The sequence below is a fragment of the Lissotriton helveticus genome, chromosome 10 (genome assembly GCF_964261635.1).
Source record: "Lissotriton helveticus chromosome 10, aLisHel1.1, whole genome shotgun sequence".
Taxonomy (NCBI): Eukaryota; Metazoa; Chordata; class Amphibia; order Caudata; family Salamandridae; genus Lissotriton; species Lissotriton helveticus.
The window spans coordinates 10,368,998-10,386,705 of NC_136071.1; the positions used below are offsets into that span (position 1 = coordinate 10,368,998).

General features: G+C 48.4%; 1 protein-coding gene across 3 annotated transcripts in view; it reads left to right on the top strand.

Annotated features, from left to right (window-relative positions):
* FGD1 (FYVE, RhoGEF and PH domain containing 1) overlaps window positions 1-17,708 on the top strand; it is a 243,330-nt gene that overhangs the window by 192,966 nt on the left and 32,656 nt on the right. For all 3 annotated transcript variants that reach the window (XM_078664553.1, XM_078664554.1, XM_078664555.1), the window contains exon 5: window positions 11,280-11,369. In XM_078664553.1, coding sequence (XP_078520679.1) covers window positions 11,280-11,369 — 90 coding nt within the window. The remainder of the gene's footprint in view (window positions 1-11,279; window positions 11,370-17,708) is intronic.

Sequence of the window (17,708 nt, forward strand, 5' to 3'; positions counted from 1 at the left end):
ATGATGGTATTTACAAAGCATAATCACATGTAGATTGGATTGTATTGATAGACCGTCACACAGACAAGGTGGCAAAATAACTTCCCAGCAGTTTTTCAATGGGAACGTAATCAATCTAAAAAAAGTGTTTAGCCTGAATCTGGTTATTAACATTCTCTCATATGTTGGAATTTGGAGTGTCAGATACGGATGAATGCCATGGACTATTTGTACCATATTTGCGTGGACTACCGCAGTTTTTGATGATTCAGATGCCAGTCTTAAAGACTCCCAAGTGTCTTAATGCTAATTGTTTGAGATCTCTCTTTGAGATGTCCATTATAGATTCTGGTTCGAGGAAGTAATTCTCTAACCCTAGGTCCTTGAAAAAATCTCTTACATAGGAAAGCCATTTTACTTTAGCAGATCTACCGAGGGCCATCGAGTCAGCAATGATGGACTGGGTCAGCGCATTTTTGTCAGATGTCCAGATGCGCCGCCACAGCATCACTGGTTCGGTTTTAATTAAGTCCTCTATATAGGGTATTCCTAATTCCAGGTGCATGGCATAAATTGAGGTTCCTTTCGGGGTGGCTAGGAGAAATCTAAGAAAAACATTTTCAGCCTTCTGAATGAAGCTAGTGTCAATGTATCCCCAGACTCCCGCACCATATAGTGCGGTAGCCTGGCATTTAGCGTTATAAATTTTCAATAGCTCCACTGGGGGCCTTTTTCCTAATCTCTGTGAGAAGCTCCCTAATCTCTGTGGAATGTTAATGCACAGAGATTCCGTTTATATGGTAATACGGACGTTGTCGTTCTGATCAAAGGTGAAGTCTCCAATTATTTTCATTATCTGAGTTGAATCTTTGAAAAGTGCTGCTGTAGGTTTTACAGGCGGTTTATTGAAGTGGTCGCTGTATTTCAGCTGTTGTTTCAGCAATAAACGATCCCCTGAAACAAGGGCTCTATCTGGGCGATTTAACACGCTTCTGGACTTTTGGTCAGTATATAATGCTGTTACTCTGGGATCAAAGTTGTTTAAGAATGTCATTACTTGTAAATTCTTGTTCCAACCCAGATGGAGTGAGTTTCTGCAGTCCGCTGGTAAGCGCTGGAAAGTTTTTGTAATGATCGTCCGGTACCCATGATACAAGAATGGAGCTGTGTTTAAAGGTCCAATGTAATATCGTATCCGGGCCAGTGGCCGATTACACTCTCAACCTTTCCCGTTAGAGGCTGCTTGGCCTTCAACTTTGCTCTGGAGCGGGTCAAGAATGAAGCTTCAGGCTTCAGCATAATCAATTCTCAACAAGGGAGGAATCACGAGAGAGGCCGGAGAGAGTGCTTGAAAATAAGAAAAGTGCTCTTAGGCAGAGTTGTGGATGTGAGCTAGCAAACCAGGGTACGAGCCGGCCCAGGCGATGTCGCGGGGCAGCATCATTAGCTTGAAGTCGGCTTAGGTTGCCCAATTCTATTCATGACCTGGAAACAAACATTTCATGAATCTGTATTGGTTGGCAGAGTGAGGAACCTGGGAGTGCCCCATCGCCGTCTTGTCTCTTGCCGCCATCTTGACAGAAACGCTGGCCCACAGCTCACATGAGCGGTCATGCCCAACCCAATTTCCACAAACGCCACAAAGCTCCACCTTGTCCTGTCACTGTGGCGGTGGCCTGGGTATTTTACTGGAAAACTTTCAATGTTTGACATTTTGTTTTCTAACTTAGCTGTTTGCTGATGCTACTTCATCGATCCCAGTTAGTGTTAGATTTCCTGGTTAGTATTTCACCGCTCGCTGAGGCTAATGAGAGACGGAGAGAGGACAGATGCAACTCTGTGGGATTTGATGGGTATTCATAGTCGGCTGCTGCTCTGGAGCTGTAGAAGTGCTGTAGTCCTGCTGCAGCAGTGCTGTGGGGCTGTAGTTGTTTGTAGAGGTGCTTTATTGCTGCTCTAGTGGAATTGTAGTTACTGCAGTGGTCATGAGGTAGCAGTGCTGCGCTGTTTTGATGCTGTACATGTGCTGTGGTTGAACTGGAATCACATTTCCCTGGTTTCACAACCGTGAATCCTTTCAGTGCTGTAGCAGTGCTGGCATGATCCAGTGGTCTTGCTTTTAAAGGCGCTGCACAAGTGCTGTGCTGAACCGAACGTACTGATCTGAACATCGCTGTCACAGTGCTGTAGCCCTGCTGCCCTGCGGATACCAAATAGCTGTTCTGTAGCTTTGCTGTCGCGGTGCAGTACTGGAAGCGGTAGTCCTTTTGCGCTGCATTCGAGCGACTGCCCCTGTTTTGTAGCCGTGCTTGAGTGCTGGCAGTTGTGGTGCTGTTGTAATGCAGTTCCAGTGCTGGTGCTGTACTGTGGTGGTGCAGGTGCTGTGCGGAGACGGTAATGCAGAAATGCTGGAGTGTTGATGTGGTGGCAATGCTGTGCTACTGTATCCATGCTGTGCTGTAGTGCTGTTCTAGTGAAGCTGTAGACGTTTTGTAGTGCTTCTAGGGCGATGTTATCACCATGCCATTGCAAATGATTATTAGTGCTGTCGCGGTGTTTTGAAGATGGTGTAGCAGTTCTGCACAATGCTCAAGCAGTGCTGTGGAGGTACTGCAGCATTCTTTTACAAGTACTGCAATGGTACTGTAGAAGTCATTTAGCAGTACTGGAAGCAGTGCTGAAGTGACGCCTTTATGCGTGCTGTGGACGTGCTGCACAGGTTCTCGTGCTGCAAGTGCTGCAGCTGTGCTGGAGTGGTCGTATCGGTATTCTGTAGCAGTGCTGTTGCCGGTTGCTTTATCCTGGTGGTGCTGGTGTTGTGCGTTTCTCACAGTGATGTGGTGCTGTAGTTGTGCTGTCCTCTTGTAGGCGTGCTGTTGTGAGACTGTAACCGTGCTTGAGTAGTACACCTGTACTCAGTTAGTAGTACTGAAGTGGTGCTGGTGCAGTGCTGTACCGATGCACCAACAGTGCTGGAGTGGTGATGTAGGGATGCTGTAGGAGTCCCCTATTCTGCCTGGAGTGGTGCTGTAGTCATGCTGTCGCAATGCAGTGGTGGTCCTGCAGCCGATGCGTGTGGTGCTACAATAGTGCTGTAGCTGTGGTGCTGTATTGGGGCGCTGCTGCTGTTATTGTTGCTGTTGTGATGATTTGCAGGTGGTCCTGCAATTCTTCAGTCATGGCAGGGGTGCAGTAGGCATCTTTCCGTTGTGCTGTGAAAGGGCTGGTGTTATGTTCCCATGAGGCACAGGGTCAGACAGATTTGCATATGGCTATGTCTGAACTGGGGTGGCAGAGTGGACTAAAGAATGATGATGGATTCAACCCGGATCTGTGACTGGGGGTGAATGTCTGAAAAGTTTTCAGCACTCCGTCCATCATCTCCTTGTGTTTGCTTTTGGCCGCCGTAAGTGTGGCAGGGTATGCCCAGACGTGAGTCCCTTGCTCACTTTGCCACTGGATTCAAGCAAGCCGGGCTGAAGACGGCTGGAATGCCAGAAACCGGTCCTCGGAAGCTTGTTTCCGGTCCAGGGAAGGCATGGCTTGGCAGTTCGGGCTGGACTGTTCCCATGAGGCACAGGGTCAGACTGATTTGCATATAGCCATGTCTGAACTGGGGTGGCAGAGTGGGCTAAAGAACGGTGATGGATTAAACCCAGATCCCTGTGACTGGGGGTGAGTGTCTCATAAGTTTCAGCGCTCCGTCCATCATCTCCTTGTGTTTGTCTTGTAAGAAATTGGCATATTAGAGGAGGGGTAAGTACTCGCCTTAAACATTAACCACAATCCTTGACAGAGTGAACCCTCAAAGTCACTAAATTAACCTGAGCTGAAACCCCTGGGAGCTGCACCACAGACCAGACTTGGAGGTAATATGTAAAGTATTTATGCACCAAAACAGTATTGAACTCAAAATTGAAATCAATAATAATCCCAAAATAATTTAAAAACAGAGTAGATTCTAATAAACAAAATAACACCAAAGTGACAAAAAAATCTAATAAACGAAACCGGCGATATGAATTTTTAAAGTTTTAAGAAGGAACAGCGCCAAGAAGCACAAAGTGCCAATGATAATCGATGGTCCTGGTGGACTTGGACCTAAGGGTAATTTGAGGCTGGCGCAGTGGAGCGCGGGTCGAATACACCACGCCGACAGCTGTCCTTTCCGTTCAGGGTCTGTACCCTCAGACTGAACAGGGTCTGCAAGTCCAGGACTTTTGGGGAGTCCACAGCCCACCACCAGGGGGCGCACCATGCCTGTGTCATGGAGGGGTCTGCCTGGTGCAGGCCTCCTGTCCTCTGTCTCTGTGACAGCCAGGCAGCACCTCCAGGGGGTGCTCTTCTCTCAGAGCGGGTAACCCCTGACCCACTGGTCCTCCTGCTGTGGATGCCCCGCCTCCTACCCCGTACTCTCCACCCAGCCCTCATACGCTCCACCTGGGAGCGGTACCCTCAGATCTGTGTGTTTTGGGGCACTCTGGCCGGATGCCCCTCCCAGCTCTTTTCTCACTGGTGGAAGTTAATTGCCAAGAGTGATGGGGGGGGTTTCCTGGGACAGGCAGAGTCCCCCACTTGTGCCCTGACTGGTAACAGTCATTAACCCTGGCTGTAGAAAGAGACCCCCGGGGTTCTGCCCTTCGGAACCCCCCACCTTGTGCTCAGAAGGGTTTGGGAGTCACTTCACACCAAACGTTTGGGCCCCTTTGGGCAACGTCTCTGTTCTACCCTGGCCTTTCCTCTCCATCTGTTGGGGAGAACCCGAACCGCCCTTCTTGGGGTCACTCCCAGGTACCTTCCGGCACCCTCTGGTGCTAATCCACAGGCCAGCCCCCCCTCCGAAGCCCTCTGGGCACAGTGAGCTGTAAAACACACAAGGCGATGGACGGAATGTCGCACAATGGCAAAACACTCACCCCCAGTCACAGATCTGGGTTTAATCCATCACCGTTCTTTAGCCCACTCTGCCACCCCAGTTCAGACATGGCTATATGCAAATCAGTCTGACCCTGTGCCTCATGGGAACAGTCCAGCCCGAACTGCCAAGCCATGTCTTCCCTGGACCGGAAACAAGCTTCCCTGGACCGGTTTCTGGCATTTCAGCCGTCTTCAGCCCGGCTTGCTTGAATCCAGTGGCAAAGTGAGCAAGGGACTCACGTCTGAGCATACCCTGCCAACTTATGGCGGCCAAAAGCGGTACAAAAGGGGGTGGTGATGGACGGAGCATCTGAACCAATCAAACACTCACACCCAGTCAAAAGATCTGGGTTTGATCCATCGCCGTTCTTTAGCCCACTCTGCCACCCCAGTTCAGACATGGCCATATGCAAATCAGTCTGACCCTGTGCCTCATGGGAACAGTCCAGCCCGAACTGCCAAAGCCATGTCTTCCCTGGACCGGAAACAAGCTACCGAGGACCGGTTTCTGGCTAGCTGTGAGCCAATGAGGGACAGGTGCAACTCGCTAAAACAATTCCTCAGAATGTGCTCTTTCATCATCAGATTATGAAGCCCATTATAATGATTCACTTTCAGTGCCTTCTCTGGTGCATCCACATGAGAGAGGACGTAGCCTTTGGGTTAGAGCGGTCGACCTCGAAGCTCGGGAACCGGGTTGAAGTCTTGGCAGCGACGCTCAACATCCTGTGATTCTGGGCAAATCACTGAATCTACCCGTGCCTAATAAAAATGAATGTGTCCATCTGTAATGAAACTGGTGCTATGTAAAGCGCTCTGATACCTTCGGGTCGAGTTCACACTATATAAAACTGAAGAAAAAAAAATTGCCCCACGGCTGGTGTGATTGCTCTGGCGACCCCTGAACCTCAGGTGAATCTTCACCGGGTTCAGACCAGACTTGGTGGCAAAGGCTTACTTGTGGGGGGCATGCTTCATCTGCTCAGCCCCCTCTAGAGCCAGCAGGGTACCCCTCCCAGCAGTTGGCCTCTGCTCCCCCAGACTAGCCCCCCCAGTCCTTCCCCAGGACTACAGGCATAGTTAGGGCCCCCTCATAAGCTGCAAACCACTTATCAATGTCATCCCCACCACAAAGCTATACTACGCCAGGTCTTTGGGTACCTGGGCCTTCACCTCTTCTGGGTACTTCACCATCGCGGCCACCGTCACCACTGGACTCCGAGGCCGTCTTTGCCTTCAGGTCCGGTTCTACCTTCATGGGCCAGCAGGGCCTTTCATCCTTCAAGGCCAGGGCTAGCTTCTCCTCCTCCAGGGACAGTGCAATTTTCTTCTCTTCCAGGCAAGGGGAGGCAGTAGTATTTTTCGGTTTCTATCAGCTTTCCTGTGCTCCAGCTCTGATTGGGTCAAGCTGGGGGCGGGCACACTGCTCCCTGCTCTGGACAAAGCAGGTGACCTGGGTCCTGTGGGCACCTCCACTGACAGTGGGCTACCCCAGGGTCATTGCCCTCTTCCTCCCCCTCTGCTTCCCCCTCCCCTTGACCCTCCATGTCTTCCTCCTCCTCTGCTTCCCCCTCCCCTTGCTCCTGTGTGGTGGACTGTAGCACCCACACTTCCTCCCATGCTCTGAGGGGTGCCCGGGACTCCCCCTTCTTGGACCCCCTTCCAGCTCCAGCCCTCTCTCCTCGCAGGGCCTACTCAGGTGTCTCATGCTGAGGCGCTCAATGCTGCTCAAATCCCTTTTCTTTCTTTAACAAACCACAGCAGCAAAACAGAAGGCTAGGTGTGAAATTTAGAAAAAATGCAAAAAGGCCAATTAAAGATCAAAAGTTAGTTTGAAAACTAAGTAAATTTTAAGGTCAGATTACAAAACTCGTTTTTTAGGTCAAGCCTAGTGCAGCGCGCATGCACTGTCCAGGAGAGGGCCTCTTGGAAACACTCCAGACTTTCATAAAGCTCGTGCGTGTGGTTGTCACATTCTATTGGCCTTTGCGTGTGGCTTTCAAAAATGAAAGCATGCAAATGGCCAAAGGCGGGTGCATGTCCCGCCTTTTCTCTAAACGTTCACTCCCATGGCCTTTGGGCCTTGAGCGAGCAGCATCGCGCCGGGTGCCAGCGGCATTCCTGCATTCCTGGATCATGTTACTCATTAACCCAGCACGGTCGCTTTCACTTTCGCGACCGCACTTGTTTAACCTGCCTAACAGGCAGCGCAGAACTCGTGTAAATATGAAGGCCATGTGCTTTAAAGGACAACACTTCTGGTTCCAGTCGCACTCCCAATGCTTAATTTGTAACCTTACAACTGCCGGAGCTATTACTAGGCAGCAGCTTCAGACAACATACTTCCATTTTTCACCCTGCCAAACAGGCAGCGCACAACTTGTGTTAATGGGAAGTGAATGTGCTTTCAAGGGCAAAACTTCTAACTGTACGAGCTCGGAAACCAGGTATCATTCTCAAATGTCAATAGGGTGTGATGTTGGACAAAGCATTTAATTTCCCTACAAGCAGCAAAAATGCAGGTGTCCTGGACTGCAGATAAAGTATTTCTAAAATTCATAATGGAGGGATGGTGCACCAGGATGAAGTCAGAGGATTCCAAGTGTATTCCCAAAAATATTCTTTATCGAGTTTTCAGTTTAAAATTTGGACAGCAGCCAACGCGTTTCGTTCCAAATGGAACTTTGTCAGGTACAAAAAGCGTCTATGTCTTGGTCCACTCACTCAGTATCCAACAGTCGAAAAGTTCCAAAATTGAAGCTTGTTCCTTAAAAACCTGGGTTCACAAAAATCATGAACACGTTCAACGAACCACAGACTCCCAAGTAAATCAGTTCGTCTGGAGGGTAAAAATCAGGTCCTTCGTATTAAACTGCACCTACCACTTCAAAATGTAAAGGAATCCGAAGGCCAAGATAGCAGCCAATAGTCCTTGTCAATCTTGACACTCGCGCTAACAGCAGCAGCCCCTCATCCGGACCAAGACATAGACGCTTTTTGCCCTGACGAAGTTCCATTTGGAACGAAACGTGTTGACTGATGTCCAAATTTTAAACTGAAAACTCCATAAAGAATATTTTTGGGAATACACTTGGAGTCCTCTGACTTCATCCTGGTGCACCAGCCCTCCTTTATGAATCTTTCATTCTGGTTTCCAGTGGAGTTAACGTGCGGCGCACTCTGGATGTGTTTGCACCGACCTTTTATGAATCTATTTACTTAAGAAAGTGAAGTGCTGAGCCCTTGGTCAGCCGCATTGTGTTTTTCTACTTGGATAAAGTATTTCTGTTGAAGTTCCCAAATGCGAGACCTATTAGCTATGCCAATGCTTGTTTGATTTAACCTACATCACCGAGTGGCACTGCAAAACTCAAGCCTGGATCCCACAGCTGAACACTAATGTCCGAAACTGGGTTACTAGTTGGGGGGGGGGAAGCCCCTCCCCCAAGTAATAGTCAAAATTCTTGTCAGGGTGAACTTTTGGGGTCACTAAATTAACCTAAGCTCACTCCTCCGGTTGGGTTGCTGTAGCAATGCTCTGGTGGTGCTGTGTGGGTGCAGCAGTAGAGCTGCGGCAGTGATGTAGTGGTGCTGTGGGTATATTGTGGTGATGGAGCAGTGCTCTGGTGCTGTAGCTGAGCAGTGCTGTGTATGTTGTAGTGGGTGTATGTTTAGTGGTGCTGTGGCCTACAGTTGTGGTCTGCAGCAGTGCAGACGCTGCTGTGCACTAGTGCTGTGCAGGTGCTGTACCAGAGAGTAGTAATGCTGCTTTGTTATGGTCTAGAGCAGTATAGGTGCAGTAGGAGTGAGTGGTAGTGCTGTAGAACTCCTCTTGTTGCACTGCACCAGTGCCAGAGGGCTACTACTGCAGGGTCCTGGTGGTCATGCAGTCTTGCTGGCTCACCCTTCCGTAGTGCTGTCGCTATACGTGTGCCTTATATTTACTGCTGTAGTCCCGCTGCAGCTATGTGGCGCAGAATTGGCACAGTTGATGCGGTGTTGCAGTGTTCTGGTGCAGTAGTACTGCAGTGCCTAGTTGGCACATTGTTGTGTAGTGCTGCAGTGATATTTCTGCTTCTCAGCAGTGATTAGTGCTGTAGCGATGCTGTATTGATGGTGTCGCTGCAGCAGCGCAGTAAGTGTCCTGATGGAGGTGTTAGTGCTGTGCAAACTCTCCATTATTTCTGGCTAAGTGCTGTAGATGTGTGGTAATGGTGCAACAGCCAAACCATAGCGGTGAGGGAGCACGGCTGTTGCTGTGCTCTAGGTGTGTGATAGCAGTGCTGCCGACACACTATAGGTGTGTGATAGCAGTGCTGCCGCTGTGCTGTAGGTGTGTGATACCAGAGCTGCTGTCGTGCTGTAGGAATGTGATAGCAGTGCTGCCACTGTGCTCTAGGTGTGTGACAGCAGTGCTGCCGCTGTACTCTAGGAGTGTGATAGCAGTGCTGCCGACACACTCTAGGTGTGTGACAGCAGTGCTGCCGCTGTGCTCTAGGTGTGTGATAGCAGTGCTGCCGCTGTACTCTAGGAGTGTGATAGCAGTGCTGCCGCCGTGCTCTAGGTGTGTGATAGCAGTGCTGCCGCCGTGCTCTAGGTGTGTGATAGCAGTGCTGCCGACACACTATAGGTGTGTGATAGCAGTGCTGCCACTGTGCTCTAGGTGTGTGATAGCAGTGCTGCCGCTGTACTCTAGGTGGGTGATAGCAGTGCTGCCGCCGTGCTCTAGGTGTGTGATAGCAGTGCTGCCACCGTGCTATAGGTGTGTGATAGCAGTGCTGCCGAAACACTCTAGATGTGTGATAGCAGTGCTGCCACCATGCTCTAGGTGTGTGATAGCAGTGCTGCCGAAACACTCTAGATGTGTGATAGCAGTGCTGCCACCATGCTACAGGTGTGTGATAGCAGTACTGCCGCTGCGCTCTAGGTGGGTGATAGCAGTGCTGCCACCGTGCTTTAGGTGGGTGATAGCAGTGCTGCCACCGTGCTCTAGGTGTGTGATAGCAGTGCTGCCGTCGTGCTCTAGGAGTGTGATAGCAGTGCTGCCTCCGTGCTCTAGGTGTCTGATAGCAGTGCTGCCGCCGTGCTCTAGGAGTGTGATAGCAGTGCTGCCACCGTGCTCTAGGTGTGTGATAGCAGTGCTGCCGTCGTGCTCTAGGAGTGTGATAGCAGTGCTGCCATCGTGCTCTAGGTGTCTGATAGCAGTGCTGCCGCCATGCTCTAGGTGTGTGATAGCAGTGCTGCCGTCGTGTTCTAGGAGTGTGATAGCAGTGATGCCGTCGTGCTACAGGTGTGTGATAGCAGTGCTGCCGACACACTCTAGGTGTGTGATAGCAGTGCTGCCGACACACTCTAGGTGTGTGATAGCAGTGCTGCCGACGTGCTCTAGGAGTGTGATAGCAGTGCTGCGGTCGTGCTCTAGGTGTGTGATAGCAGTGCTGCCGACGTGCTCTAGGAGTGTGATAGCAGTGCTGCGGTCGTGCTCTAGGAGTCTGTAGCATTGCTGCCGTCGTGCTACAGGTGTGTGATAGCAGTGTTGTCGCTGCGTTCTAGGTGTGTGATAGCAGTGCTGCCGCTGTGCTCTAGGTGTGTGATAGCAGTGCTGCCGCCGTGCTCTAGGTGTGTGATAGCAGTGCTGCCGACACACTCTAGGTGTGTGATAGCAGTGCTGCCGTCGTGCTACAGGTGTTTGATAGCAGTGCTGCCGCTGCCCTCTAGGTGTGTGATAGCAGTGCTGCCGCTGTGCTCTAGGTGGTTGATAGCAGTGCTGCCACCGTGCTCTAGGTGGGTGATAGCAGTGCTGCAGCTGTGCTCTAGGTGTGTGATAGCAGTGCTGCCACCATGCTACAGGTGTGTGATAGCAGTGCTGCCGACACACTCTAGGTGTATGATAGCAGTGCTGCCGTTGTGCTCTAGGTGGGTGATAGCAGTGCTGCGGACACACTCTAGGTGTGTGATAGCAGTGCTGCAGCTGTGCTCTAGGTGTGTGATAGCAGTGCTGCCACCATGCTACAGGTGTGTGATAGCAGTGCTGCCGACACACTCTAGATGTGTGATAGCAGTGCTGCCGGTTTGTGATGATACTGCTGGTGCTACGCTGTAGGTGTGTGATTGCAGTGCTGTACTGCTGGCAGCACCGCAGAGGTGTGTAACAGTGCCCGTTGTGCCGGAGAGGTGCTGTGGCCGTACTATAGCAGCACTGGTGGCCTAGCACTGGGATTAAGGGCCACGCTGCCTCTACCCCTGGGAGGTTCACGGTTGCCCCTTGTGCTGTCTTAGCCCTGTGAGAGGAGCGTCCGACTCGTCCGTGCTGCCACCTTCTGTAGAAGGAGCGCGCTGCAGTCGTGCACACCGCTGATCTGTTCGTTTTTGTTTCTCCGCAGTGCACGACCCACCGGAAGGTCTTCCACATCGCCAACGAGCTCCTGCTCACCGAGAGGGCCTACGTGTCCCGCCTGCATCTGCTGGACCAGGTAAGGCCCTCTCCCAGAGACCATGTGCCACCTCCCACATCAGGTGAGCCCCTCCCCTCCAGACTGCATGTGCCACCTACCACATCAGGGGAGCCCCTCCCCCAAGAGAACATGTGCCACCTTCAATATCAGGTGAGCCCCCCCCCCGAGAACCTTTGCCACCTCCTGCATCAGGTGAGCCCCTCCCACACCATGTAGCATGGGCCACTTTCCTAATCTGCTGCATGTAGAATGTGCCACCTTCCATATCACCCTCTCCTCCAGAGAGCATGGTACGTTCTGCATCAGGTGAGCCCCTCCCACGCCATGTAGCATGGGCCACTTTCCTAATCTGCTGCATCCCCTTGTAACTTAACATGTCTTCAGCATCAAGTGAAAGAAAGTGAAAGCAAAGTCAGGCAAGATGGCCACCGGGTAGGAGCTGCTAGCGTGAGCTCCCGGGTTTAGGGATAACCAAAGAGGTTAAAATCCCTATTAAAACCCGATAAACTGCGCAGCAACCACCCAACAACTGCTGTTCCCGATGCGGAGCAACTCCAGAGGCAACTTGACCGAGACTGAGGACCGGAGGGGGACAACGGGGACGGCGGGAACCCGATGAGGAGCCACCCTACAGCGCTGCAGCGCTGAGAGCCCAGCGACAACCAAGGCGATTGGACGATGCCATAGAGGTGAGGCAGCGTGCCGGGTGAAGAGACGAGAGGCCAGAGTCGTCCGAGGCATTTTCGGGACGAGACCCCAGAGTCGGAGGAGCGACGTGGAGCCGGACCAGCCTCGCGACACAGGGGGTGGCAGGAGAGAGCGCCAGTCTGGGAGCCAGGACGTCGTGGATGCGGAGTGGCTGGAGGGGGAACAGCGTAGGAGCCGGAGCGGAGTAAAGTACACAGAGCTACGCAGAGACGTGGGACACTGACGAGCGTCGACGCGGGACGATCATTGGGCAGAGGTGAGAGAGCGCGTCTGTAACTGGGGGGCGCCTGCCTGGAACAACCTGAGACGAGTCTCATAATGTGCTCATAGGGCCCAAAAGCACTGAGGAATCACCGTGGATTCTATACAAGCACTGAAATGAAAGGAAACCACGAAGCGGCGTGCCTGACCTTAAGATGGCGGCCGCAGCAGACATTCAATCGAAGTACATAATCAAAGTGCAGAAATAATTAGAAAAAATACCCCAAAATGGCGGAAATAATCTCCTGGATAGCGAAAGCGGACTTACATAGAGAGAGAGCCATTCCTTATCAGAAGTAAGAAAAAGAGGACTTCTAAACAGATGACAAGGAGAGAGGGGCTATCCCAAGGGCCAAATCAGGGAAAGTGAAAAAGGACTAAAAAGCTAGAAAGCCATCCACAACAGGTGAGAGAAAAAGAGGACTTCTAACAATGACAAGGAGAAAGGAGCTATCTCATGGATTGAATTCATGGAAAGTAAAAGAGGACTAAAACATCAGAAATAGAGAAAGGCATCAGCACAGAAGTAATAACAATCACGTCGGACATTTTGAAAAGTCCTCAAAAAAAGAAAAAAAATATTAAATTAAATATAATACGCAATAAATAAAAATCACGGCGGACATTTGAAAAGTCCTCACAATTAAATATATAGAAGAATATTCCTGGAAAAGAAACTAATATAGAAAACGGAATTTAAGTCACACATGCTAGAGAGATCTTTATAATACCAGGTACTTCTATAATTATAATCCTGCATTTAATTTAAGAGAAGACTCATACCAACAAGAAGAGGGAAACGAATCTTAATACTCACCACATATCACAGAAATGGAGAAAAACTACCTGGAACAAACAAGTGGGAACGCCTACATCATAAATACCCAACCTATCTTTCTAAAAATGCAGCCAAAAAATGTAAGCATAACATTATGAGAAAAAACCCTGACACTTCTGTGTGCATGACTAAAGGAGTCATCACGAAAGATATGATATTCTTCACCTGAAGAAAGGCGAAATGGCGCAATGCCCTTACAACGTTGCTCTATATAAAATCCACTACCAACATGCCTCATGGTACAAAATATATGACAAGAGCATCACCCAACCTGAGAGCAGACCTCTGCATTACTATCTTCAAGAATGGGATAGTGATGATCCAAGCCTCTGACAACGACCTGGAAGAGTTCGGCAAATTTTTCTCATTCTTAAAAAGAAACGTAGAGTCCACGAAGCCACTAATACACCTGAGAAACATAGAAGACAACCCTGTCCCACCCAACAACACCAGTAGACTAGACAATAGAAGACAACCCTGTCCCACCCAACAACACCAGTAGACTAGACACAACAACAAGTGTCCGCCAGAAACCAGATCAGTCCTTGCAATTAAGAGTCACTAGACCTTTACAATTCCAGAGCCCGTCAGAAGACAATATAATCTCATCTGACAATATCTCCACAATTAGAAACTCCACCAGTAACCGACGGAGATCTGAACAAATTAGCACTCCATCCAGAGACCTCCAGGAACAGGTTACTCAACCAGAAGCCTCATGCGGAACAGAAAGTACGTTGGCAAGGAATGAAGCTGAGAGAACACGAAACACATATAACATCAACAACAACTCTGGATCACCATGCTTAGACAGAACATCCATCCCAGCAATTATAGTCCGAGGAGAAAACCGATCTAAGGAAAGAATTAAGAAGACAACGAGACATGGGTCAGAACGGAAATTCAGGAACGGAATACGTGAAGACCGAAACATACGGATTAAGAATCACATCACGTCACCTAAGATCTTGAGAAAAATTCACGAGATCCAAACACAAATCAGTATCCTTTCACTGGATTTATTAAACACCTTGAAAGGGATAGAAAAACTATGTGATATCACAGAAAACACTCACACGGAAATAGAACACATCAAACAGCTATTAAACACATCCGAAATCAAAAGCAAGAAGAGAGCCACTGTCAACCAGACAAAACAGACCAGAAAGGAATCAAAACTCTCTATCAGAAGCAGAGATACTAGCACTACTCAGGGAGTATGAACAGACGGACCCCAATAGGGGACAGGCAATTTAGAGAGTACCGATTGACGCAAACAGAACATCCACGAGAAATGGAAGGAAACCCAATCTCAACAACCTACAACAAATCCAACTAACCACCGATACGTGCAACAGGACCACAGATGGAACAGAAAAATCTTTAAAATGCCTATTGCTCAACTGCCGATCGGCAACAAAACATGCGTCTGAGATAGCCGATATCATTATCAATCAGGGAATAGACGTTACTATCTTTACCGAAACTTGGCTATCTGAATCCTCATCCCCAGTCTTAGACCTGCTGGTGCCCCCGCACTTGACAGACAAAAAAAGTCAGGAGGTGGTATTGCCTGTATCCACAGATCAAACTTAGAAATTGGCCAATTTCAATCAGACCCTCTCGAATCATGCGAATACCTTGGGCTCCATATAAGATCGGCTAACAAACAGATCTGCAACCTATATGCCATATATCACCCACCGGGAAATAACTTGAACTTCATAGACCAACTAATCATCACTGCCAACTCTAGCAAAGACATCAATAATATATTTCTAGGTGATTTTAATCTACACTGGAATGACAACAACGACAAACAGGTCAACGCCTTTAAAGATTTTCTAACGGAGCTAAAATTATCACAAGCCTGTCTGGAGCCTACACATGAGAAAGGAGCAACACTAGACTGGATTATTTCAAAGATTAATGGCATTTCAATCCTCTCAATAGAACCATGCGACTGGTCAGATCACCACGCCATAACCTTCTTAATACCATCAAGGGAGAAGATAAAAACCACTCAACCTAGCAAAATGAAAAGATGGTACGTGAAACGAGAGATTCAAACATGGATCTGCTAAGGGAAAGCTGCAAAAAAAACCTCATCCTACCTGACAACGTGCAGAACGTGACGGATCTAACGAACCACTACACGACCACAATATCGCAAATAGTCAACTCCACCTTACCACTCAAATTAAAAAGAGTCTCGGAGAAGACTAAAAACCCATGGTTTAACGGAATATTGAACGAAGATAGGCGAAAATTGAGACGTGCAGAAAGAAAATGGAGACAACACCCGTCCTCCCCGGAGCTGAAATCCCTCAGAAGGATCAGAAAGGAAAATAATAATAAAAAGATCATCAATTCAAAAAAGGAATTTATCAGATCGGAACTGGATAACGCCAAAAACAGACCACGGAAACTGTTTGAGATTATAAAGCTACAATCTAATAAACTGGCAAAATCTGCCCAAGGAGTCACTAAAACACAACTAAGCTGCGAGGAATTCTCAACCTTTTTCAACAACAAAGCCAACGAACTGGAAAAAGAACTTAGGATCGCTGCAGATAACCCCAACTACAATACAACATCATCACAATCTGCACAGAACTCTGCGAACAATGAGACAAAAAAACAAGGCATACTGGGACACGTTCAAATTACTAGACCAGAATGAGATTACCAAAACGCTTGCTGCCACTAAACCAAACAATCACTTTAACGACCCGCTACCATCAAAATGCCTGAAAGAAATCAGCCATATAATGATTCCAATTTGGACTGAAATTATAAATGCCTCACTTTCCCAGGGGGTCCTCCCAGAATGTCTCAAGACAGGACAAGTAGTCCCGATCATCAAAAAACCCACAGCAGACCCAGCTGATCCAAATAACTATCGCCCAGTGACCAGCATCCCTCTTCTTGCCAAATTAATAGAGAGATGTGTACAAAATCAGTTAAGCCGACACATCGACAACTTCTCTCTATTGGATGACTGCCAATCGGGATTCAGAACTGGACACAGCACGGAAACAGCAATCCTCCACATAGTCGATGATGCACTTCAAGCTTTAGATCATAACCAATCTTGTCTACTCATCCTCCTAGACCTGTCCTCAGCGTTTGATACAGTTAACCACGAAAAACTTCTAAACAGACTCCACGACAGGATGGGAATTTCTGGCACTGTACTGGAATGGTTCGAATCATTCTTACAGAATAGAACTCAGAGATTCCTAGGAAACCAATCTCTTTCTCCTTCATGCCCAAACACAATTGGAGTACCCCAAGGATCTACTCTATCTCCTTCACTGTTTAACTTATATATCAAACCACTTACAGAAATCCTACGAAATTCTAAAATATCTTACCATATGTACGCGGAATCGCAACTTTACATCAAGATTTCATCACTGGAAGACAATACCATTATGAATGAGGCCCTCAAAATGTCGCTAAAATGGCTATCTAGCAATCATCTCAAGCTAAACGCATATAAAACTGAATTCTTACTCATCGCACCACAAAAGAAACAAGCAGAAGTGAAGGAATGGTCCAAAATGATCACAGCGTTGAACTGCACCCCGACGCTAGTTGAATCAGCTAAGTCTCTCAGAATCACACTGGATGAACACCTTGATATGAAAACCCACATCAAAGTAATGGCAAAAAATGCACGCTTTCATCTGAACGACTTAAGAAAAATGAAGTCATTTCTATCAGAGAACGACCTAAAACTAGCTGTGCAATCACTGGTGATCTCAAGAATTGAATATGGATGCACAACACTTGCAGGCCTTCCAAAAATCTCCACAGCTCCCTTAAAAGCATGCCTCAATGCAGCGGCAAGACTTATCACAGGATCGAGGACATTTGACCACATCTCCCCTCACCTGAAAGCTCTAAACTGGCTACCGTACGAAGCTAGAAAACAACCAAAAATGGCATGTATCGCCCATAAAGCGATTCATCACAACACACCCAGATATCTTGCCCAGAAAAAAAAAATTGCAGGAGGAAACAGACCTGTCCGGAGTGCCAATCTGCTGATGCTGAGACCACCTATCTTCAGGAAGAAAAAACTTATGAGAGATCGTTCTCTGGTGCAGCCCTTAGAATATGGAACTCCCTTCCTGCGAACATCAGAAAGATTTCGAACTCTGCAACATTCAAGAAGGAAACTAGGATGTTTCTCATGAACAAATTCCTCCATTAGGTAGGCAATATGCCATCGGTTACTCAACGGTGAGGGTCTTTTGGTCAACAAAATGGGAATTATATAGAAAATGACCCACGGCAAGAGGACACTGGCGGTAGTCTGGCATCTGTCCTTTATATGTTCGTTCCGGTATATACTATCTATTTACAGGCTACCTCTGTGCGTGTTATACACATTGCTGTTCTTATTATATACCTTGTGATGTTAAGCGCTCTGATACCCAAGGATCTGGTTCGCGCTATAGAAAACTGTTATAATTAAAAAATAAATAAAAGTGGGGCACGTGCGCCCCTCTAACCAACCCGTGTGGGACAGCCAAGTCCCT